Consider the following 25,177-nt stretch of genomic DNA (forward strand, 5'->3'; position numbering starts at 1 on the left):
TTTTCCTTGCAAGGGCTGGCACTTTTACCCAAAATTTTTTTGCTCTTTATTTTTGTGTGATATTCTGGTCATGGCATCGGGCCTGGAGCTGAAAGGTTTTAAGTTCGAGATGCAACAATGCTACACTTTGTGCCCATAAGCGTGGCCTTAACGGTAAGCTTAAACACGCCACAACAAGTGGAATACTAAAAGGAGGAAGACGGAAGAAAGGCTCAACGAAAAATATTTTGCTGATAAAAATGACTGCAAAAGACTTTCCCTTTAGCCTATCCTTCCTTACTTTTGTCTTCTTTTTATTCCCTTCTTTTAGTGTTGTGTAGTGGTCCCACATCGAGGATAAATATATATATACAAAAAAAGTGTAACCCCACAACAGTACACCGTTCACCAATAAAAATACGAAAATCTACCACCCTAAGATGGCACAAAAAATTATGGTTTAAGTACCTATATAGGTAGTAAACAATTTTTTTATTTAAAGAATTTAATAAAAACTCTACAAAGGATAAAGTAAATTTTAATCAACAGCTCATTAAAAAATTGTCGCATTACGGTTACAACTTTTCTTCTGTTTATTAAGCGCTGATGTTGCTAACGTCCTTACGCTATAAAAAATTAAAAAAAATTTTACAAATTTTAAATCATGAGCGGTCGTGATTTGCATCGATTTCTAGTTCACCATAGAACCCAAGCACAAGACATAAACGAGGAAAATCATCTGGTTACGAGGTTATTTAATGGTTTGGATAGCGATCGCTATTTAAAGGTAAACCTCTACTTTAATAGGATAATACTTTGGTATTATTTTTTTTATTGTACATGTGAAAAGCGGTACCTATAAACTATACAGAATCGAATGAATCAAATGGATCGATTAAATAGAATGTACTCAAACGTATATCAAATGGATATCGAATGAACCAAATGGATCGAATGGACCAAACGGATCGAATGGACTGAATGGATTGCATGCATTATGCTTACTCTGAATGGGTGAGGGTTTAATTTATGCAATATTTTTGTTCCATTCTAGCCATTTGTTCCATTTGATCTATATGGTCTATTCGATAACCATTTGATATACATTTGATTCATTCGATCCAGTCGATCTTGTATAGTTTATAGGTACTCTATGAAAAGGCCAACTTTGCTACTTACACATAAGGTGGCATAGTGAAATATTTAGAACAATCTCCTGCTGAGCACAAAACAATTAATTTATTACTTATCAAGCAATTATAGTCGATAAAATCTCAAACTACAAAAGTCAACTTGAGACTGGTTGTCACAAAGTCAGATTAAATTAAATCTTAAATATTATTGATAAGCTCATTGCTGTACTCAATCTGCCAATGGATCATAAATGTGGAATAAATTAATTAATAGCATAAATTAAAAGGTAAACCCAAATCTTACTTATTTAGAATACACTTTATTCATGCGTATTACTTGATCATTCGATCTTGTATACTTATTTGGTTGTTAATAAAAGTAATTTAGGTGAAATTTTTAATTTAAGTAAGCTATTTTACAGGTCGATTATGAAGCACTAAAGTCAATGACAACAGCTTACAAAACCAAGGATTTAAAATACAAGAAGAAGGTTTTTATTTTTTGTAAATTTATTCCTAGAGTCAGTTAATTAGAACTTTTATTTGGAAATAAAAATATTTTGTTTTAGGTGAACGAAATTCAATCTACTGCCAAACTAGTTCATGATAAGACACTCATAAAACAACATAAAATGGTAAGACTTTAACCTTTGTACTGCTTTCGTGACGTAGCTTTCTTAAGCATAAAGCATAGGGGTATGTATAATAATATTCAATGGACGATATATATGTATCCAATTTAAAAGAATAAAAAACTGCTGTTTGTGGTGCTTGGGTAAATTATTACAGGCATTAATTAAAATGCAGCTCATAGGGCCGTTTTGACTGATGGTACTAGCTCCTGCCAAAACCTAAATCTATTGTAAAACTGACATAAGCATTTTAAGGCTGGATGGTGTGAACTAAAGTTGGTATATATTTAGGCTGTGAATTTTTTTACAGATTATAAAAAAAATTAAATAATTTAGTTTTTATATATAAAAATTTAACTTTTTTACAATTATTAGGTATGGAAAAACTCGATGGAATCATTTCGTAAAAATTTGAACACAATTGAGCAATCATGTGCCAACACTATTTCACATTTTATCAACAGAACAAAAAACTACGATACAGAATTTGCTGAAGAATTTAGCAAGTACACTACTAGTTTTATTGTGTATCTTGTTCATTGGTGCAGAAAAGTTGGTCTTAACATAGGGTTACATTTGTGGCACCAGACCAGTCTTAAGTTAACTTTGACATTTTTTTTTGTATATATCTTTATCCTCGATGTGGAAAAGTCGAATGCGCGACTTAAACGTAGAGCAACATCAGTTACTCCGACCCAGTCTCTAGCTGCCTGTGGCAGTTTAGGATATTAAAGATTATAATTGCCTGATAATTATACTGCTGATTAAGTGCTGGCTCAGCAGGAGTTCGTACTGTTTATAGCGCCTTACTCAAGAACGCTACAGCATGAGGTCAGTGGGGATTGAACCCACGACCCCATGTGTGGTGTAGCAAGTGTTCTTACCACTAAACCATGCTGCCGGTAAGTTATGATATTATTGGGCATTTTGCTTAATTATTAGTCTGCAAATTGGTTTTTGGGCTTGGCAGAAGTTTGGTACATTTATGTTTCATTTTTAACGAACCGATGTGGTGATGTTTAGTTCATTTACCACTGCACTACCGACTTTAGTAATTTTATTTCTTTTGTATTATTTTATAGTTGTGTAAACGATACTGACGAAGATATTGGAAAACTTTATAAAGCTGTAGTTGAACCGATTCAGGAATTTAAAGAGGATTTAGCTTACAGGTTTGTTAAAATAAAACTTTTTATACTTAATAAGAAACAATCTGACCTTGCAGTATAATCATAAGGTAATTTGTATTACATGCAATAAGTTGCTTTTGTCATTCTAAATAATATTATCTTGGAGACATTTTTTGTAACCTAACATTTTATTGGGGTTTGTCAGTAAAGTACCTTTAGCACCTAGCCATATCATACTGTAAATGTAAACACTGGGGATCAAACCCAGGACCTTACCTGCTAATTTATGCTAAGCGCCTTAATTACTGTACCAAGCTGCTATCTTAAAAAAATTAGTTTAATGTTCTCACAGAATTTGGTTTAAACCCCCGCTACAAAATTTAGCTTGACTTCCACAGAATTTGGTTTAACCCCACACAAAATTTGGTTTGACCTATACAAAAAATTTAGTTTAACCCCACAAAAAAATTGGTTTAACCCCACGAAAAGTTTGGTTTAACCTCACAAAAAATTTGGTTTAACCCCACAAAAAAGTTTGGTTTAACCCCACAAAAAAGTTTGGTTTAACCTCACAAAAATTTGGTTTGACCCCCAAAAAATTTGCTTTAACTCTCACAAAAATTTGGTTTAACCCACCAAAAAATTTGGTATAATCCTCACAAAAATTTGGTTTGACCCCTACAAAAAATTTGGTTTATCCCCCACAAAAATTTGGTTTGACCCCTACAAAAAATTTGGTTTAACCCCAACAAAAAACTTGGGTTAACCCCTTCACAGAGTTTTTGTTTGACTACCTCACAAGGTTAGGTTTAGCCCCATAAAATTTGGTTAACCCAATGCAAATTTAATTTTAGAATTAGAAATAATGGTTGTAAAAGTGACAAAGAAGAAGTTTTAAAACAACTAGAAACAGTAAAAAAGCAAAGTAACGAGGTTGCAATGTTGTTCTCTCATCAGCGAGAAGCCCTGGAAGAAGACCTCGCTAAAATCAAGGTTTTAAAAGTAAGTTTTTTTTAATATTTTTCTTAGCCAGTGTTAGTTGCTTAACTACATAAGGTCCGGAGTTTGATACTTATTTCATATTTTAGTGCTATTAAGTAAAGGTATATAAACAGAAAAACTCCTGCTAACTTATAAAAAGCAATCAGTAGATTAATTATTGGGCAATTTAAAACCGATAATATCCTAAACTGCCAAAGTCAACTCGAAACTAGGCCAGAGTAACTAATGTTACCAAATGTTTAGTTTTTTTTTGTATATATCTTTATCCTCGATGTGGGAAAGTCTAATGCGCGACTTAAACATAGAGTAACATCAGTTTATCCGACCCAGTCTCGAGTTGCTTGTGGCAGTTTGGGATATTATAGATTATAATTGCCCGGTAATTATGTTGCGGATTAGGTGCTGGCTCAGCAGAAGTTGATACCATTCATAGCGCCTTACTCAAGGGCGCTACAGCATGAGATCAGTGGGGATTGAGCCCACGGCCTCATGTGTGGTGTAGCAAGTGTTCTTACCACTACACCACGCTGTCGGTTGTAAAGTAACCTTCCTATATCAAGAATAAATAAATACAAAAATGATAACTTACTTTGGTAAATTAACATGTGTTTGTTATAACAATGGTCTAATATTGGCCATGCCTGGATTTGCATTGATTTAAATAAATTATATTTAAAAAATTATATTTTTAGACTGATGTACAAGAAATGCCTCCACTTGGTAAAAGTATTCCTGTTGAAATTGTTTTTGCTGACTGTCCCTTTGACGATGTTAAAAACCAAGTCACCCGACAGTTTGTGGATTTGCAGTAAGTATCACAATTTTTAATTAAAAATAAATGTAAAATTAATATTTTCCTTAAAAAACATAGTGCTCAGAGAACTCTTTATAATCAGGTAATCTTTTATTTTTTGCCCATCCACCGCTTTTTTTTGGTATTTCCAGTCTATAGCTCGCCCTTTTGTTGGCATTTTTTGTGGCAATATGGTTGCAACTTTAAACCAATATTGGAAATTTACCTGCATACCACAAATGGCATTTTTATTTATTTTTTTTTATATATCGTCCACCCAGTTCCATTTTATATAAATTGACATGGTAATATTGTCTGATCACATCTGAATAATAATCTCTATATTTAGTACCCAATACACTCTAAGATTACAACAAGAAACTGAAAGAAAAGAAATGCTTGAAAATGCAATGTCAAGTTCCGAAAGACCTCTGACGACCTTAGAAAAATGGACAGTTGAACAAATTCATGAAATTTATGAACTAAACACGCCAGAACATTTGCGAAAATTAAATTTGGAGAAAGATATGCTGTTTCGTTTATTAAACAATCGATCCAAGCTTAACATATTCAACTACATTTCCAACTTTTTAAAACTAGGGTAAGGTATAATAGCCTTTAGTAATCTAGATTTAATGGGGAGATATGTATGTCCTACTGACCGGTAATATTTGTAATAATTTTGATGGTGACAAGCCTAATGGGCAAAAATGCAGTGCAAAGGGCTCTCATTACTCTAAAAAAAAGGTATCTCTAAAAGGTAAAATCCCATGAACTTTATAATGTCAGTTTTCCAGACATTCCAGACACAGGGTTATTAAAAGGCACATAGGATGTTTGTTTTAAAACATTGACTTTTTGAATTATGTTGAAATTACAGTTGGTGTTATTAGTACTACAAAAATGTGACTGTTTTAAGACTAGATGGCAAATTGACATTAGCGAATATCCCATAAGCTTCCCAACGTATTTTAATCAAAAACACTTTTTTTTAAAACTAATTTAATTAATTACCTGCAGCGTGGTGTAGTGGTAACGACAGTTGCTACATCACTATGAGGTCGTGGGTTCAATCCCCACTGGTCTCATGCTAGCGCCCTTGAGTAAGGCCCTATAAGCGGTATGAACTACTGCTTAGCCAGCACTTAATCAGCAGCATAATAATTGGGCAATTATCAGCTATAATATCCCAAACTGCTAAAAGGCAACTTAAGACTGGGTTGAAGTAACTAATGTTACTCTATGTTTAGGTCGTGCATATGACCTTCCCACATCGAGAATAAAGATATATACAAAAAAAAATTAAAAATTTTACATCTTTTAGATTTGCGATTAAGAAAAGAAAAGAAATTGTGACATTGTATTATCATAACATGGAAGCTCTTTTTCATAAATCCCTTGCTGTATTTGCTGATGCAAGGGCTGAATATACCATATTAAAAAACAAGGGAATAGAAAAAGAAGCCCAAATGAGAATCTGTGATCAGTTACACAACGAACTAAATGCAAGTTATTTTTTCCGTAATGTTAGAAGGATATATACCTTTACGTATCTAAAACCCTTTCGGTTGCCTTTGTGACTTTTTATTAATATTGATGTAGTAATAGTGCCTAATCTCTTTTTTGCATTTTTATTAAAAGTTTTGAAATTCTTCAATACAGACTTTTTTGGTACAATGGCAGGCACTGGGGTTTGAACCCTGTACCTCATCTCGCATTGTCTAATGTTGTAACTATTGCTTCCCAATACCCATTTTATGCAATAACCTGAACGAATTGTTTTAGGAAATGCATGAGAGACAGGCCGAGATTATGAGAATCGAACAAATTTTGGAGGATGAGGCAAAACAGAATCAGCTGGAAGAAATAAGGAAACAGAAAATGTTTATGGAAAAAAGAAGAAGTCAGGTAAAATTAAGATACACACATTATAAGTAACATGAGTAACATAGCATAACAGAAGACACCCTTTAATTAGGTTATACTAGTTGTACAAGCAAATTTCAAGGTTTTGGTGACCATGCCATCATAAACTATAAAAAAATTTATGTAAACATTAATATTTATGGAATGTTTTAAATCATCGGCAGCGTGGTGTAGTGGTAAGAACACTTGCTACACCATGCATGAGGTCGTGGGATCAATTTTCACTGCTCTCACGCTGTAGCGCCCTTGAGTAAGGCGCTATAAATTGTATGAACTCCTGCTGAGCCAGCACTTAATCAGCAGTATAATTTTTATAATCTATAATATCCCAAACTGCCACAGGCAACTCAAGACTGGGTCGGAGTAACTGATGTTACTTTATGTTTAATTCGCGCATTCGACTTTCCCACATCTAGAATAAAAATATATACAAAACAAAAAAAAAAAATTATTTGCTTATTTTGGTCAATTTTTCTTATTTTGGTCAATTTAAAACTATTTTTTGTGCTTTATAATACACTAAAATATACTTTTTCTTGTCTAATTTAACTTTTACAATATTTTAAATGTTTGTTAAATTTAAAATATCAAATGTTAAGGTTCTAACCTTATGCTTCTTAGTTTAGTTTGTGGTTTTTATCTGTACCAATATGGAAAACATTTATTTAATTTTCTGTTCACAGATTCATAAAAAAGTCAGTGAGTTTCAGCGCCAAAAACAGTCCCAGGAAGAACTAAAAAGGAGAGAAAATCAACTTAAACTGCAACAGCTATATGAGCAATTAAAAAGGCAAAGAGAGCATGACAAAAAGAGGTATGTAGATATATTCAATAAATATACTTTAAAAAACAGTCAAATGTCTAAAACAATTTTTTTCTAACAGAATGCTTGTTGACATGTCATAATATTTAAATCCTGTGTCTAAATTTAACAACAATAGCAAAACACTTTTCTAGAATGTTTTAAATCACAAGATTGATACCTTAGCGTTTAAAACCTGTTCGTAACAGTTTAAAAATCATGTTTTTATTAAAAAAATAAAAAAAATATATATTTTTAATTCCATAGAGTTGAATATAGAGATAACTTGTACGAACAAAAGTTGGAAATTATGGCACAACAAGAACTAAAGATAAAAGAAGAAGAAGCCTTAAAATTAAAACGGTTAGATGCTATAAGAAGCCAGGTATTTTGGAATTTTAATACTTTGTTTTATACTTGTTAATTCTAGTAGTAATTACCCTCACTATCTAATCCCTTTTTAGCATAGTATATCAGGTGGAACAAACACAGGACCTAAGCATTTTATCCATTAACCCATTGTATTCGGTTTAATTAAGTTAGGGGTAAATTGAAGAGCAGTCCTAAAACATTACAAAATTAGGTCCATTCAGAACCTAAGCTAGGTGCGATGTAGCAAAGTTTACCTCTGTATATAAGTAACAAGCCTTTGTGTGGATAACTTACTACATATTAAAAGGTGTTTACCGAAAACCGAATTAACATTTAGCTGAAAGTCTTATGCCCAAAAAAATAATTTGTTCGACAATGAAACATATTTATTAACCCCCTTCTAATCCCAAAACTTCTTTTATAAAAATTCCTCTTAAAAATATTTAACCTGAATTTTAGCAAATTTAGTTTTTTGGGGAAACGTCTATTTAGTTTTACGGTGTCTAGTCGTCTGCCTGGGAAATTAAATCTAAAACAGCTATGACTTTTGCCTATTTAACCCTGCACTATCACAATTCTTAAATTAGGTTGCAGTACAAGCCGAACATGACCCAGCTAGATTAGTCCAAGATACGAAATCCACGAAAGCTCGACTAGGTATTGGAGTAAATGATGATGTTAACCTTCAACAACCTTTGTTTGCTATTCATGGATACAGTGACCACCAGGTAACAGTAGAGCTTTTTGAGGCTTGTAGCGCTGGTGTTTTTTTTTGTCTGGTAGCGTGTTCTATTGGTCATGACGTCTGACTACGAGACAAAGGGATTCTAATTTGAGCCGCACCAAAACCACATTATTCGCCCTTAAGCCGAATAGATTAAGTTCAACAGCACAACTCTTCCCAAGATAATAAAACAACCATCACCTTAAAGGGCTTAGAAAAAGCAAAAAAATTGGAACTTTTTGTATTTGATTACTGTCATTTAAAAATGAAATATTAAATTTTACCAATAAGACATTTGTCCAAAAACAATACTCCCAAAAACATCATTTTATAGCAATAAACCGTTTTCTATTACCCCCCTTACCCTAACCCCCTTTTCCAGAAAATGTTTTTTTATTTTTTTAAAAATGTTGAGCTAAATTTGGTGAAATTTCGTAATAGAAATTAGCCTTACCTTTAATGTATTTTCGAGTTTTAGTTTAGTCTTCTGAAACGACCTCATAATAGGTTGGATCTGTCAGTTTGTGTTAATTTATGTTTTTTTTTTGTTTATATCTTTATCCTCGATGTAGGATGGTCGATTGCGCGACCTAAACATAAAGTAACATCAGCTACTCTGACCCAGTCTCGAGTTGCCTGTTTCAGTTTGAGATATTATAGATTATAATTGCCCGTTATTTATGCTGCTGATTAAGTGCTGGCTCAGCAGGAGTTCGTATCGTTTATGGCGCCTTACTTAAGAGCGCTACAACATGAGATCGGTGGGGATTGAACCCACGACCTCATGTGTGGTGTAGCAAGTGTTCTTACCACTACACCACGCTGCCGGTAAATCGGCCAACTTGTGTTAATATAATCTATATACGTTGTTATGCCTATCCCTCGACGCTTATTTGTTTGTAGATCGGCAAAGACAGACGAGTACGAGCAGAAGAGCAAATGAGAAAAGCTGGATTGCTGAATACACAATACGCACAACAAATGTTGGCCACCCTAGCGCCACCTACCAAGCCAAGACCCGATAACGATTCCAGTGCATTTAAATCAACGCTGGACAAATTCTAGAAGAAAGACTATTGCTTTACTACAAGAGAATCAAGCAATTTTTTTTTGTACAATTTTTCTTCTTTTAAAGTGATATTTATGATTTCAATGAAGGCGTATTTAAAATATTTATTAATTTCTTTTCAGTTTTAATTTAATAAGAGTTTTGAATTAAACATGAGACGTTAACACGTGACCAAAAGCGAGGCGTGAACACGTGACCAAACGCGAGGCGTAAGCACGTGACCAAATGTCAAGCTAAAAGAGAACGGACGGGCCGGACGCCATTTTTCTTGATCATAAAAATCCGGGTTATTTTTTAAAGCGATAGGTACTAGTGGCGAATGAACAGTTTTATCCGTGCAATAATTAAGTAAAAAACATATTTTTAGCTAGCGACAGCACGGGTTTCTGTCAACAAATTAAAAAACATTACTATAATCAGCAAATTTATCTTAAAAAAAATCTTCAGTTAAAATGTGATTATTCTCACTACGCTCAAAATCGTTGTGCGGCCATCTTTGAGCAATTTAGTTTTTAATTTTCAAATATGTTTTAGAATTAAACAAACATTACAATTACAAAGATTTAAAAAATTAATTAACCTGGCGGATTAATGTCACGATTATTTTTTTGCGACTTTTAAACCACTTTGCAGATTATCAACTCTTGGATAACTTTAGTCGCTCAACTAATTTCGTCAAATTAATTAGCCAGTAAAACAAAATTTGTTATTTTAACATTTTTGGCCAAAAGCAAAAGTTAGCAAAATCAAACAATATTTATACAGAAATTGTCACTCGAGTTTTTTTTTCTAGTTTCCGTTTCTTTTTCTAGTTTGCTTTAAAGTTTTTCAGATACAATGGCTTGGTTAGAGTTGTACAGAAGCTGGGGATCTGCTTGATAATTTTGTTCTTCTTAACCTCGTCATCGTAGGTGGGAATCTCAAATTGGGAAACTAAGTTGTTAACTTCAGTTAATACCTTAATAAAAATAAATTAAAAGATAACAAAAGTACACTACTATAAGAAATAAATATTGCTAAAATTTCCCATAAAAAGACTGGGGATTATATTGCGACTTTGGATTAAAAAGCAGCGGATAAAGCATAGCCTACGTTCAAAAATGTATTGCAGAGCATAGCTTAAATTCATTAATTAACTTAAGTTATCAATAATTGCTAAATCATAACATGTCAAGTTAAATTTTAAATGTATCGCTTTTAGTCCGAAAAATATTTTCCCACTGCTCAAAAACAAAGTTTTAAATTCGCGGGCTGCTAAATACTTAGGTGCTCAATTGGGTTTCATATAATTTTGATTATCAATGTCATGTTGTCATTATATTTATATATAGTGCAAGTCACATGTAAATTATTATTACTGCTAAAAATTGTCATGTGTGTTCACATGTAAAAATAATAAATAATTTTTTAACCAAAGTAAAGGTTTAGTAAATGTTTTAACAGTGTCAAAAATTAAACTGTCCTTAAAAGATTTCGAACCACTAATTATTCGTCTTATAAATCTAGTTACCACGTCTATTTACATAAAATTTACACCTGTGGTAATACAAAACAGTAGATAATATTCTATAAGCTATAGACAAGGTTTAAACTTGATATATAATTGTATTATGAATGATCTTAACCGTAGTTACTAAATCTTAATTTTATTAAAAAATACAAGTTTTGCGACACGAACCTCAGTTATTTCCCTTTGTCCATCCTGTCGATCAAAAGTGTCGCAAATGAATCGAATAAAATAAGAACCGTAGTCTGTACCATAGGCATAGTAACCTTAACAAGAAGTTTTTGTTAAAACCTTAGTACAATTAAAAAATAAAATTCAATTTTACTACTATACAATTTAAACGTAATTAAATAAAAGTCGGGATGTAATTGATTGTTACTGCAGAAAAAATTATTTTGTCTAACATATAAATTTAAAAAAAATACCGAACGTCGTTGATCTTGCAATTACATTGTCGGGTTTTATATCAATAGGAACCTCCTCTATATCGGATTTAATTGACTTTATGCGTGGTGGAGCTTGTTGCTCCACAACTCTACCTCCACTTATATCTACTCCATCGTCATAGTTATCCCCTCGACACGCCTTAAAAACGAAAAATACATTTAAAAAATATGTTTTATTAAATGTTTCGTTTTGGGTTAACTAAAGATAAAGTAACGTAGTATAGCTTTGAAGTTCTTAAATTGTTTTTAAACATATTTTATTTTTTGCCAGTATAAAGTAGTGTTAGATTGATTTTAAACGACATACGTCGACAATATAAAGCTTTGGGCCCTTGAAGTTGTCAAAAATCTTCGTAAAATCTTTTAAAGCCATTTCACTTGAGTCGCCGTAGTCGCTCATTACTTCAAGATGATTGTTACCTCCATGAGTTAAGATAGCACAACCGACACAATCATACCTCGACCCCTCTAACTGTTTCTTTACTGAAATTGATTACATTTAAAAAGTTAATTTACAAGCTTAATTGTTAAAAAGAAATTTTAATACAAACTTTTTTGCAGTTCGTCTTCGATCTCTTCTTCTATCAAATTTCTTTTAATATGACATTCAAATCCCAAGTTTTCCATTGTAGTTTTAAGTTTTTTACTGTCTTCGTCAGAGCCCGGGTTGGTTCTAACCTCTCCATCCTCATCAGTTTCAAAATCCTATAATTTTAAAATGTCTTATTAAGTATTTTCAATAAACTTGTTTGTAAAAGTTTTGCATAGACTGGTTAGCAAAACAGATTAAAGTTAATGCCAACCAATCGTTTTGATATATGGGAATTGATAACTGTATCTTGATCGCTTTTGTTGTAAGCATTAAAAAATAAAGTTTAAGAATTATAAAATTAACAAATTACATGTTGATTAAAAATCACAAAAAATCCTTTTTTGACATTAAAAGGCTTAAAGTCCTTTTTGATTTTCTGTGCATCTTTTTTTTCAGAATGTTCTATTTCCATTGGACCAACCAATTGATTGAAAATTACCGGAAGCATAAACTTTTTTTTTGGATTTGCAACGTTGATTTCGCTATGAATGTGATAATTAACTTGGTTTAAAATCTGGCAAGAAAAAAAATATATAGGTTGATTTTTAAACTAAAATTTCTTATTACCCACTTTATGTCATTAAGCATTATTTTGTATTTTGTCCTTCTTTTTAACCGATGTTTAACTAAAAACATTGTAAAATAAATAAACACATTTTTTCTCTGAAAAAAATTAAAGGGTTAAATAAGTTTGAATTAGATTCGAACATATTTTAACGCACCTGCAGCATGTTTCTGGATGCACTTTTTTGCAACTCTTCACACAGAGTGTTGATAAATCTTGACTCTTGGTTGTTACTGAAAAAAACTAAATAGAATATCCCTTATTAGTAAGCTATGTTTGGATTACCTTAATCCTTGTTTTTAATTTTTAAAATTGCAAAAAACCTAGTAACACGTCATAAAAACCAAATAAACAAAGTTAAATATAATTAAAATTATTTAAAGACATACATCTAACTTTATTAAAAACAATCAAAAAGTTAGCTTCAACTGGAACTTTATAATCTACAAACGATGATGCTTTCTTGTTGGAAGGGGGAAAGTTTTTTGTTTGTGGATAAATCTAAATTAAGGATTAATACAATAATTTGTTAATATAACATTGCTATAACCCAACAGTTACTTACCTGAATAATGAAAAGCTTTGGTGTTATCGCTAAAGCAGGACAGTTGTTTCCATTCAAAGGATTAGTAAAGTTTCTCATAATCCCCTCTTCTGAATGCGACGAATGCTTTTTTTGAACCTTCTCGTCAATTAATATAACACAGCAGAACTCAGTCCAATGACTGTAAGTATCCTCTGATACGTATCGTACAACTAAATGTCAATCTAATTATAATCTTTAAAAAAAGCTCTTTACAGTTGATCAAATTGTAACAACAAACATAAATCGAAAGCACTTTAATATGAATAATTTTAAATATGTTTTAAACGTAATGGCCATAATTTTTAATTTAGAAATGTTAACAATTTACCATTAAGTAAATATTGATTGGCATCATCTATTGTATCCAAGCGTATGATAGCGCTGTCATAGCCAAGTGACTTAGCTGTAGTGTCTAAATTTCTTGCATCGTTTTCAATGATCGGGCGGCTTTCGGTATTCTGAAACGCACGTTGCAAAACTATAAGTAAATATGTTAAACCTAAAATATTAAAAAAATAAGTTTAATAAATAATATGTTATGATGGTTTTAGATCTTTTAAAGGTTGGTTTGAATTGTGTATGTCAATTCAAAGTCTATTGTTGTCATATATTGTCAAATGTTTATAAACAAGTTTAGTATTGGGCTACAGAATAAGCCCGGTTACTTACATGTTAAGCAATCATAGCAAAAGGGATAAGTTTTTTGATAAGTTTGCACAATACTAAGGCAAAATAATAAGATAAATAAACAAGATCGAACAATGCTTTGGCTAAACTTACCGTTATTTTCAGGATTAGAAAATTTTTCAACTCAGAAGATGAACTCATTTTTATTTAAAGTTTTATGCTACAAGATACATCAATACAATATAGTTAACGAGACTTTAACGTATCATTTTTCAATTTTACTTTTGCGATATTAATGTCTTTAAAACCATTGCAAACATTTAAAAATAGTTATAAAATATTTTAAACTATATTTTAATGCGTTACAGTAAGCATGGCAGTTAATGTTGCTATTTATAATCAAAATGCAAAGATAGGTTAATTGATGGTATTTCGGTAGCTTGAATTAGTTCGAATGTCTAGCTTTGTTGCGAGATGCGTTAACTTTGCCGCTTTAAATTACAACTTAGGCTATTTCGATAACTTAAATCTATTTTCCAATTCTGCATTTTTTTTATAAAAAGGGTATTGTCTAGCAAAACGTACACTATGATTTATTTTTTTATTATACCTATACCTGCCTTCACTTAACTTTAGTAAATTTACAATTAATAGTCTTACGTTAATAACTACCCATTTAAATATAACACAAACGGCATATGACCCATACCATTTCTGTAAATTTTCAAATATATGAATATAACAAAACTTTCATCAAGTACCGTCACATAATATATTTAAATTTAAATATATATCGCTTACACAGACAACACATGTAACCTGAGATCGGGAATTTCCTTTCCCTTAAAAAAGTCAAGAGGTTTCCGATACCAATACCTTAGCTATTTACAAGTACCGTAAATGTTATATTCTAACTAACTTAACGCGTAGAATGCCTCTCTCAAACAAAACATAATGTTCAACATTTATTGTAACAAAACTCGTTTCAAAAGGTTATTAAATGAACTTTTTTATCGTTAAGTAAATATTAATTGGTTTCATCTATTATATTCAAACGTATGGTAGCGCTGTCATAGCCAAGTGACTGAGTCGAAATGTCCAATTTCTTTGCATTTATTTGCAAATATAAGTTTGATAAACAATATGCTAAAATGGTTTTAAACCTTTCAATGCGTACCAAGCAAGGCAGTTGATGTTGCTTTTTTTAAAAGGGCTCCTACGTATAATCCAACTTAATTTCTAAAAGTGTTTTTATAAGCCACGGCTTTGCCAAAAACTTAACTCACTGACCTAACCTACGCTTGTAGGATTTTACCTTCAATATTCAGCTTAACTTTTATACATATAGTCCTGTTATCTAAGCCATCGTTAAACAGGAAGTGTTTTAAATGTGAAGGTGGGTTAACCCAAATCTCTAGTTTTGTTTTTAGGTCCGTTCACTTAACCGATTTAAAATATAACTCAAGCTATTTCGATAACTTAATTATGTTTATTAATACTGCATTCCTACATAAAAATTTTTTCCTAGAAAAGCGTGCGCTATAATTTTTTTTTATTATCACTTTACAAAAAAAAATTTTGATTTTTTATTATCGCTTTACTTGCCTTTTCTAAACTTTTGTAAATTAAAAAAAAAAAAAATTTTGCCACAAAGTTTTAATATTATATTTGATGATCTTACGTATTAACTACTTATTTAAATATAATACAGACGGCATTTGGCCCCAACCATTTCCGTAAATTTTACCCACATGAATGTAACAAAACTCCAACGGAGACCTAGTATTTTCAAATCTAAATACATATCGCTTACACACACAACACGTGTAACCTGGTAACACTTGTCCCTTTCCTTTAATAATAGCCAAACGGTTTCCGATACCAATACTTTAGCTATTTATAGTACGCACTGTGAATGTTGTATTTTAACGAACTTAACGCGCAGAATGGCCTCCGTATTGGTAACAAAACAAAACGTTTGATTCAACATGTATTATTAGAAATCTAGATAAAGAAATGAATCTTTAAACTTACCTAATTAATTTTGTTTTAAAAGACCATTCTATTAACTTTTTTAATTTCTAACTAGTAAAAGTTTAATGCCTATCTGTAGTAATTCATTTAGCCTATCCTATCATTTTATTTGAAAAACAAACAATATAATGTCTATTTCAAAAAGAAGTACTATATAGTTTCGGGATAAAGTACTTAATATTTTATTTAATACCCAACTTTCTACAGCGTTTGACAGAATTCTAGTCTGGAAATTCCCTATTTTTTAATTTGGGCGCCCCTATAACTTAAAATTGCCCCAACAAGTAAACAATTAAAAAAACTACAACAATGTTTAAAACTTAAACCTTTAATTAACTAATTTTTAAATTTGTTTCTGAAATGAGTCGATCAAATGGTGGCCAGACATTTGAACCCCTTTTATCTGAACACCTTACATTTGAACCCCTTTATTTAAACCCCTTACATGTGAACTCCTTCATTTGAACCCTTTACATTTAAATCCCATACATTTGAACCCCTTTATCTGAACCCCTTTATCTGAACCCCTTACACTTAAACCCCTTACACATGAACCCCTTACATTTAAACCCCTTTATCTGAACCCCTTTATCTGAACCCCCTGACACTTGAACCCCTTAAACTTGAACCCTTTACATTTGAACCCCTTACACTTAAACCCCTTACACTTGAACCCCTCACACTTGAACCCCTTACATATGAACCCCTTACATTTAAACTCCTTACGCTTGAACCCCTTACATATGAACCCCTTACACTTGAACCCTTCACATATGAACCCCTTACACTTGAACCCTTCACATTTGAACTCCTTAGACTTGAACCCCTTACACTTGAACCCCTTACATCTGAACCCCTTACATTTGAACCCCTTACATTTAAACCTCTAACATTTGAACACCTTACACATGAACCCCTTGCATTTGAACCTCATACACTTGATCCCCATACATTTGAACCCCATACATTTGAACTCCTTACATTTGACACGCTGTTTTTAGTAAATCTGAAATTGTTAGTATCGCATTTTTTGGACTTAGTATAATGTTTTTTGTGGTTAGTGAGAATTTAACTATTAGGTTGGTTTTACTTTTAAGTGTTATTTCAATATCGGTTATTAAAGGGAAACTCAACTGAAAAATACAGGTAGCTAATATATTTATTCAAACTGTACTAAGGCTGTGTTTACACATAGGCACAGATCTTGGTTTTCGGCACAAGGAACAGAACTCAGCCCAGTGTAAACGATAAAATCGGGTTTTAAACCAGGTTTCACAACGCGTAAAATGAGCGGTTTTCATTTCATTTGTGATTGCGTACATTTTAAAATATTACCGTAAGCTATTTTTTTAAATGCAAAACGAATTTCAGCATTTTTTAGTTTTGTACACATACGCATTTTATGTTTTCCAGTAAGCCAGGAAACCAAAAAATCCCCTTTGTAACTTCAGTATCAAAATGTTTATTAGCTTACTTACTACATATGTAAACTTATTTGACTATATAAAAAAGACAGTTGTAAAGAGTTCAGATAAAAACAATAAGTTGAAAATAAAAGATTTTAGAAGTTATAAGCTTAAAGGCAAGGAGTTCAAATAAAAGGGATTCAAATAAAAGAGGTTTAAATAAAGGAGTTCAAATGTAAGGGATTCAAATAAAAGAGGTTTAAATGTAAGGGTTCAGATGAAAAGAGTTAAAGTGTAAGGGTTTAGATGAAGGGTTTAAATAAAGGGGTTCAGTTAAAAGAGATTCAAATTAAAAGGGTTCATATGAAGGGGTTCAAATGAAAGGGGGTCAAATGTAAGGGGTTCAAATGTAAGGGGTTTAAGTGTAAGGGGTTCAAGTGTAAGGGGTTTAAATGTAAGAAATTCAAATGTAAGGGGTTCAAGTGTAAGGGGTTCAAATGTAAGAGATTCAAATGTAAGGGGTTCAACTGTAAGGGGTTCAAGTGTAAGGGTTTCAAATGGATGGGGTTCAAGTGTAAGGAGTTCAAGTGTAAGGGGTTTAATGTAAGAGATTCAAATGTAAGGGGTTCAAGTGTAAGGGGTTCAAATGTAAGAGATTCAAATGTAAGGGGTTCAACTGTAAGGGGTTCAAGTGTAAGGGTTTCAAATGGATGGGGTTCAAGTAAAAGGAGTTCAAGTGTAAGGGGTTTAAATGTATGAGGTTCAAGTGTAAGAGGTTTAAGTGTAAGGGGTTCAAATGTAAGGGGTTCAAATGTAAGGGGTTTAAATGTAAGGGGTTTAAGTGTAAGGGGTTCAAGTGTAAGGGGTTCAAATGTATGGGGTTCAAGTGTAAGGGGTTCAAGTGTAGGGGGTTTAAATGTAAGGGGTTCAGATAAAGGGGTTTAAATGTAAGGGGTTTAAATGTAAGATGTTCAAATGTAAGGGGTTTAGAGGAAGTGGTTCAAATGAAAGTGGTTCAAGTGTAAGGGTTTAGATGAAGGGGTTCAAATGAAGGGGTTCAGATGTAAGGGGTTCAGTTAAAAGGGGTTTAAATGAAGAGGTTCAAATAACCAGGGTTCAAATAAAGGGGTTCAGTTGTAAGGTGTTTAAATGTAAGGGGTTCAAATGTCATGGAACCATTTAAATTAAAAGACGAAAGTCAAAAAAGGTTAATACAAAAATAAATTTTTTTTTAAAGATTTTTGAGTTTGAGGTACGAGCTTTAGGCTAATTACTCACGAAACACTTATGTCACTGTCCCATATTGTTATTGTCCAATGATGTTACTCGCCATGATGTTACTTGCCAATGATGTTACTCGCCAATGATGTTACTCTCCAAAGATGTTGCTTTCTGAAAATGTTGCTCTCTGAAGATGCTGCTCTCTGAAAATATTGCTCTATAAAGATGTTGCTCACTGAAGATGTTGCTCTCTGAAGATGTTGCTCTGTGGTAAAATGTCGCTCCCTGATCATGTCGCTTTCACATGCTGTCACTCTCGGATAATAAGTAAGTTAAACTAAAACTATACTGGTTTATTTTCATTTCATTATATTTTAAGGCAATATTTAAGGTAACCCGTTTTCGTTAGCTGTGTTTTTGAGTTATACAAGTAGTTAATGCATAGATATTTGTGTTTTTTTTATCTTGTTGTTGAACTTTCATTTTTTTAAAGATAACAAGGACTTAACAAAATTGGCAAACATAAGTCGTGTTGCTTCACCTATGAGCTTATGTGAGAAGAATTTGTTCGATGTCACAAAAAAAGTTAAAAGAATCAGTCACCCCGACCCGGTTTTTATTGGCCTTCCCACAATCGTGGAGACAGTTTGACGAGCCCGAATTTAAGGAGACCCTTATTTCTACAACGACTGTTTGGATAAATGGAATAAAGCCTCCTCCGAGACAATATAAAAATTGGAATTACTTTGACCTGGAACCAAATGGGATGAGGAAGGAGGAAAACATGAAAGTTAAAAGTGAGAAACTTCAGGATTTTTAATAATAACCAACTTTTCGCAAGTACAGAAAAATTTTGGATTTATTTTCTGCACCTTTTAGTACTTACTTTAAATTACTGACATAAAACTAAAAACCATTTTATCAAAAAAATATTTTACTGTAAACCTTTCCCTAAATAACATTTTTTAAAGACAATATTAATCTCCTTATAAATATAACCCCTTTACATATTGGACATTAACCCCCTTACCACACCCCTCCAGAAAATGTTCTTACATTTTTTTACATACCAGTTACTTGAATTAAATAACATAAAAAAAAAATTATTGTTCTATTAGTTATTATACGAGAAAAAAAGTCAAATTGCAACCACCAGTGCAGGAAAAATATGTCCGAGTAATTCTTTGTTCTTCTTCAAAACTCAATATAGAACTGGGTCAAACAAAGATATAATTAAGTTAGTTTACTATAAAAAGTTTTTTTTATGCACATCCTTAGTTTAAAAAAACTTAGATATTTATTACATTAAAATTACAATTAAATTTTTGAGCGTAAGAGAGGCATTTTGATTGTCATAATATTGTCGCATCTTACAACTAAAATTTGTATGTGATAAGCCACTTTTTTATTTTGAAGACATTTATCTTGCATTTTTATACATATTTACGTCCAATAGGCTCTATTATGTGCTTAAAAATTGTTATTTTTAATAGCTTACCCAATTTTACATTTTGAAAAATTATAGTAAGATTGTTTTTTAATTTTTGGTTTCGATTATAGGAGAACAAGATCTGAATCACTGTCCATTGAATCAAATGAAACAGCTGAGAAAACTCTTTAAACAATAACCGAGGTAAACATTTTTTTCACATTTATTTATTTTTAATGTTAGAAAGTTGACTTTATGACTTAAACATAAAGTAGAATCCGTTTCTCCAACCCAGTCTCGAGTTGTCTTTGGCAGTTTAGAATATTATAGGTTATAATTGACAGCTTATTTTAAGCCACTGAATAAGCATTGGCTTAGCAGGAGTTTATACAGTTTCTAGCGCCTTACTCAAGGGCACTACTTACATAGTTTTTAAGTATATATGTCTTTTTTATCCATGCTTTGACTTTTAGTTCCTTTTGGTTTGTGTTTGCTAGGAGGTAGACCTATTTATGTTATTGCATGCAACCTTATTTTGATTTGAAATCTTAGATTTCGAAACATATTGTTATCGTCATTATTAATATAAATATTGTCTTGTAAGCCGTGAATTTTGAGTCTGAATAACTATTGTTGTAGTAAGTCGAAAGCTTTGAAATTTTAGTATGTTGTTTATTATCGGATTATGTTCATATCCTCTTATTTTTAAAATTTAATTATCATTAATTCGTAATTAATTGGTGTTTGTTTATTAAAATTCAAAGTTTGTCACTAAGTTTTCAAATCTTGGTCACTTGTAAATAATGATAATAACAACTTAAAAGTAGGTTAAAAAAATAATTTTTGTTTGTTTATTTTATCTAAATGCTTGTTTGTTTCTTGAAAATCAAAAATTAATGTTAGGCATTTAAACTTTTGTCTGACAAATATTATATTATCATTAACCTAAATACGGGTTAAAAATCTAATTTTTGATCATTAGGGATTGTTATTATATTGTTAAATTTTGGTCAGTTATATATCATCATATTATTAAATTTAAATGCTTGTTTGTTTATTAAAAATTAAAATTTATTAATATTAAGCATTAAAAATTTAGTATAATGTATTTCATAATATTAGTAATTAAAAAACATAATTTTTGTTTGTTATAAAAAATATTTAAAAAAAAAAAAATAATAAAAATTTGTATGCAATATCATTGGCCAAAAATATCACGTGACCTAATGAAAACCAAAATAAAAATTACCTCAAACTTTTGTTTTACTGAAAATTTTCGCGAAATGTTTTATCTTGAATGTTAGTTAGGCCAATGCGCGTCTAATAAAATACAAAATTTTAGGTTTTGAGATTTCATAAATTTTTAATAAAAGTTTTATAACTTTTATGAATATTAATATTTTCGAAAAATATTTTGTAAACACGGTAATTGGACCTGTGCGGTTCTAACACAACAATTATTTTTCGATTTAAAATTTTTAATTTTTTTTCAAAAAATTTGTATGCAATATCATTGGCCAATAAAACAAGACTTTGAGTTTCTGGCATATTAGTCACTAAGCATACAACGACCATATAAGCATAGCCTAGAAGGCAAACAACCATACAAGCGCGTAACATATAACGTTCACTCGCCCCGAACAAAAGAGACATACGCGATTTGTTTTCTCTATTCATTTAAATTAGTCCACTAAATTATTAACTTTTACAATAAACTGAAAATTTGTTTTTTTAGCCATCAAAAATAAGTGAATTAAAAACAAAAAAGGTTTAATTATACCCTCTTGCAACACAGAACAACGTTATAGTTCCACTGTCTAAAAGTATCTAGTTTTGTCTTGATATTTGTATAGAACACTGCAACAGTGTTTAACAGACTAGACTATTTTAACCCACACATATTAGTTTACCCGGTTAAGTTTTGGTACCTATCCTGGTGTGTAGGCAATGTAAAACCAGAGTAAACAAAAAGCGGATTTTGATTACCACTAGGATTTGCCATTGTTGTTAGAGTCAAATTTGGGTAGGTTAGCAATAAAATACACAGTATTAAAAAAATTAAATAAAAAAAAATTAACTAAAATTTGATATAAATATACAATTAAAAAAATATATATTTTTATAAACAATAAATATTTTAAAACAAAATTAAACTAAGGTTTATAAAAATGTTACCTTTTTAGTCTTTTATTTTTAAAAATTTCTTGATGTAAGATTGATTATCACGCTGTGACTCAAATTTCAAATCGAGGATAAATTATTTTTAATAAAAAGTTTAACAAGAGCTTTTTTTTTTCTTTTAAAATTGAAAATATTTTTGCTAGATTGATTAACACACTTTATTTTTTATTTAATGAAAATTTAGAACCAAACTGAAGACGTAAACACGTGATTAAAGAACAAAGCTCAAGCACGTGACCAAGAGCCAAGCTAAAAGCATAGGTGGGCACCGTTACTTAAAAAATCAACTTCGATAACGGGTGTTCCGTTTATAAAATCGTGAATAAAAACTAAATAAAACTTCGATAAAACTAAACCGTAACTTAAATACATACGCATGTTCCGGAAGTTACCAAGAACGCTATAGTCCTTCGTGTTTTAAAACGAAATGAAGAATGCCAGTTGCATAAATCCCGTTTTATTAGAAAATAAAGGATTATTTTAGATATTTAATTTAATTTACGCAGAAAATCTAGAAGTTTTACACCTTTTTTGTAGCGATATTTTTATACGACTACGGACCAAAGCAATTCAAGTGTCGTTAAACTAATTTGTGACTTCCAACAGTTTTATTTTATTAACACTTCTTATTAAAATAACGTAAATGTTTGCTTTATATTCTTGTTACACAGCAATTGCGCCACATTCGTCACATTGTTTAATTTGTTCGCCACCGTTACGATGTATGTATACGAGTTATCTTTAAAACAATATATACAATTTATTAAATTGACATGTCTATCTGTTTATTAAAGTCAAGTTTCGAGTAAACTTCTATATTATAATGACTAATTTGTTTTTGTAGCGCATTTCTGTTCGAAAACAACGTTTTTTAAATCGGAAGATGTCAATGAACCACATAAAATTCGTATATTTAAGACATTTTTGGTACTTACGTACTTTATCTAACGGAAGCACATCAATGTAACAAAAGTTAAGAGATCCGTTTATGATTTTTAAAGTTAACTTAAAAGTTAAATTTTAAAGTTAACTTAAAAGTTAAATTTTAACGAAAAAGTCAACTTCGTTAATAAACGATTAACGCATTAACGGTTTGGTGCCCACCTTTGGCTAAAAGAGAACAAGGTAGTCCATTTTTTCTTGATGCGTTTTTTAAGTAAGTTGTATATATATCTAATTTAACCTATGACAATAATTGTATCAGCTGTTTTAGTACCAACTTTTACAGAATACAACATACTTGTTTTAAATTAACTTTTAAACGGTATTTATTTTTTTTAATCAGAATTTATTTAGCGAAAAAAAACAAAATTTTTTGACAAGATTCGCCAAGACGCCAATTTTCTTGATACTAAGTTTCGATTTCGGTAAGTTTTTACCTTATGGAGATGAAGTTTAATTAGAAGTATATTTGCATCTATATATACACAGTTTCAAAACAAAATTTATAACACGTTTACTTTTTATTACAGGACAACGATTCTAGGTTGATCACTTTTATCTGCTTGGTATATTAAAGAAATAAGGTTGATGTGACTACAGTTTGACTTGGCGCTAACAAGGTGAAATGTTTACTATAGAATATCATTTTTTTTAATTAGACAAAAATAACTGCCCCATTTCATTTTTTTAGGATTGGCAGCGGTTGATCACGTAACACAAAATAGAGATTTTTTAAGATAATGACGTCAACTACCTTTAAAGGACAAACGAAGATGGAAGCGACAAATAATGACGCCGCCAGAAAGAAGATGTCTGTTTTAAAGTTACACTTTTTTGCTTTGTATAAAATTATGCTTTCACTTTTATGCTTTGTATAAAATGAAAACATAAAAGTTATGTAACACAAGTAAAAGTGTAATCACTTTATATTAATACATAGCATTGGTCACTATAACTGTTACAAAACTGTTGTTGTTACAGTAGATGGTAAAGCGTTTTACCAATGGAATTGGTCAAGAAAAGGAGCAATGAAAAGTGATTTTCCTAGCAATACTGGTAAAATACTAGTTTTTCTTAACTATTTATGTACAACCCGGCCCCTAAGGCAATTGCCCCACTTGCCTACAACCCAATCCTTAAAGCAATTCCCCCCACTTACCTTCAACCTAGCCCTTAAGGTCACGGGCCCACTTGTCTATAACCATTCCCTTACGGCCCACTTGTCCTCAACCTAGCCCTAAAGACCAGGTTTCCCACTTGCCTACAACCCAGCCTTTATGGCAATACCCTACTTGCCTTCAACTCAGCCCTCAAGGTCAGATTTCGTCGCTTTCGTTGTTACGTCAGTTTGCTTCGCATACGTTGTTACGTCAGATTGCGATACTTACGTTGTTACGTCAGTTGCGTCGCATACGTTGTTACGTAGGTTGCTAATTAACTTGTTAGCAAAATTGATTAGTTAGTTGCTTTTTTTTTTGTATATATCTGTATCCTACATGTGGGAAAGTCGAATGCGCGACTTAAACATAGAGTAACATAAGTTACTCCGACCCAGTCTCGAGTTGCCTGTGGCAATTTGGGATATTATAGAGACTATAATTGCGCGGTAATTATGCTGCTGATTAATTGCTGGCTCAGCAGGAGTTCATACCGTTTATAGCGCCTTACTTAAGGGCGCTACAGCATGAGATCAGTGGGGATTGAACCCACGACCTCTTGTGTGGTGTAGCAAGTGTTCTTACCACTACACCACGCTGCCGGTCTGTGTTCTTACCACTACACCACGCTGCCGCTTATATTTATTTAACCACTAATTACTAGCAACATAATATCATTCAGTGAGCCACTAGTTATTAGAATTTTATTTTAAAGTTTAGACCCTATCACTCTTATTTAAATATTAATTTTGGTGTTAATGAAATTTGTATAAATAATTTAATTTTATTAAATAATATTACTTTAAAACATATTTAACTGTTTTGCCATTTTTTTGAGATACTTCTAATGCCTTTCTGGATGACACAATTTATGAGGTCATTCTGCGATGACCCTTTGATGATGACGCCCTCCGATGATGTC

At 31.5% G+C, this 25,177-nt stretch overlaps 2 protein-coding genes across 2 annotated transcripts; one reads left to right on the plus strand and one right to left on the minus strand.

The window, feature by feature from the left end:
* The first annotated feature begins 641 nt into the window (after positions 1–641).
* On the plus strand, positions 642–9,824 carry LOC145759187 (coiled-coil domain-containing protein 148-like). Its single transcript, XM_082572953.1, has 14 exons — positions 642–766; positions 1,535–1,603; positions 1,682–1,747; positions 2,120–2,250; positions 2,827–2,916; positions 3,729–3,876; positions 4,569–4,684; positions 5,019–5,270; positions 5,994–6,174; positions 6,455–6,577; positions 7,279–7,409; positions 7,665–7,782; positions 8,357–8,497; positions 9,397–9,824. Exons 1-14 carry the CDS (start codon positions 644–646, stop codon positions 9,556–9,558), a joined length of 1,851 nt encoding a protein of 616 aa, XP_082429079.1. The 5' UTR covers positions 642–643; the 3' UTR covers positions 9,559–9,824.
* On the minus strand, positions 9,747–15,510 carry LOC145759188 (caspase-6-like). The gene is made up of 11 exons (XM_082572954.1): positions 14,039–15,510; positions 13,587–13,716; positions 13,238–13,428; positions 13,062–13,173; positions 12,830–12,915; positions 12,418–12,621; positions 12,067–12,220; positions 11,823–11,998; positions 11,495–11,654; positions 11,241–11,335; positions 9,747–10,520 (listed from the first exon to the last, which is right to left on the minus strand). Exons 1-11 carry the CDS (start codon positions 14,084–14,086, stop codon positions 10,371–10,373), a joined length of 1,506 nt encoding a protein of 501 aa, XP_082429080.1. The 5' UTR covers positions 14,087–15,510; the 3' UTR covers positions 9,747–10,370.
* Positions 15,511–25,177: the final 9,667 nt, after the last annotated feature.

The sequence above is a fragment of the Corella eumyota genome, chromosome 7, assembly GCF_963082875.1.
Source record: "Corella eumyota chromosome 7, kaCorEumy4.1, whole genome shotgun sequence".
Classification (NCBI taxonomy): Eukaryota; Metazoa; Chordata; class Ascidiacea; order Phlebobranchia; family Corellidae; genus Corella; species Corella eumyota.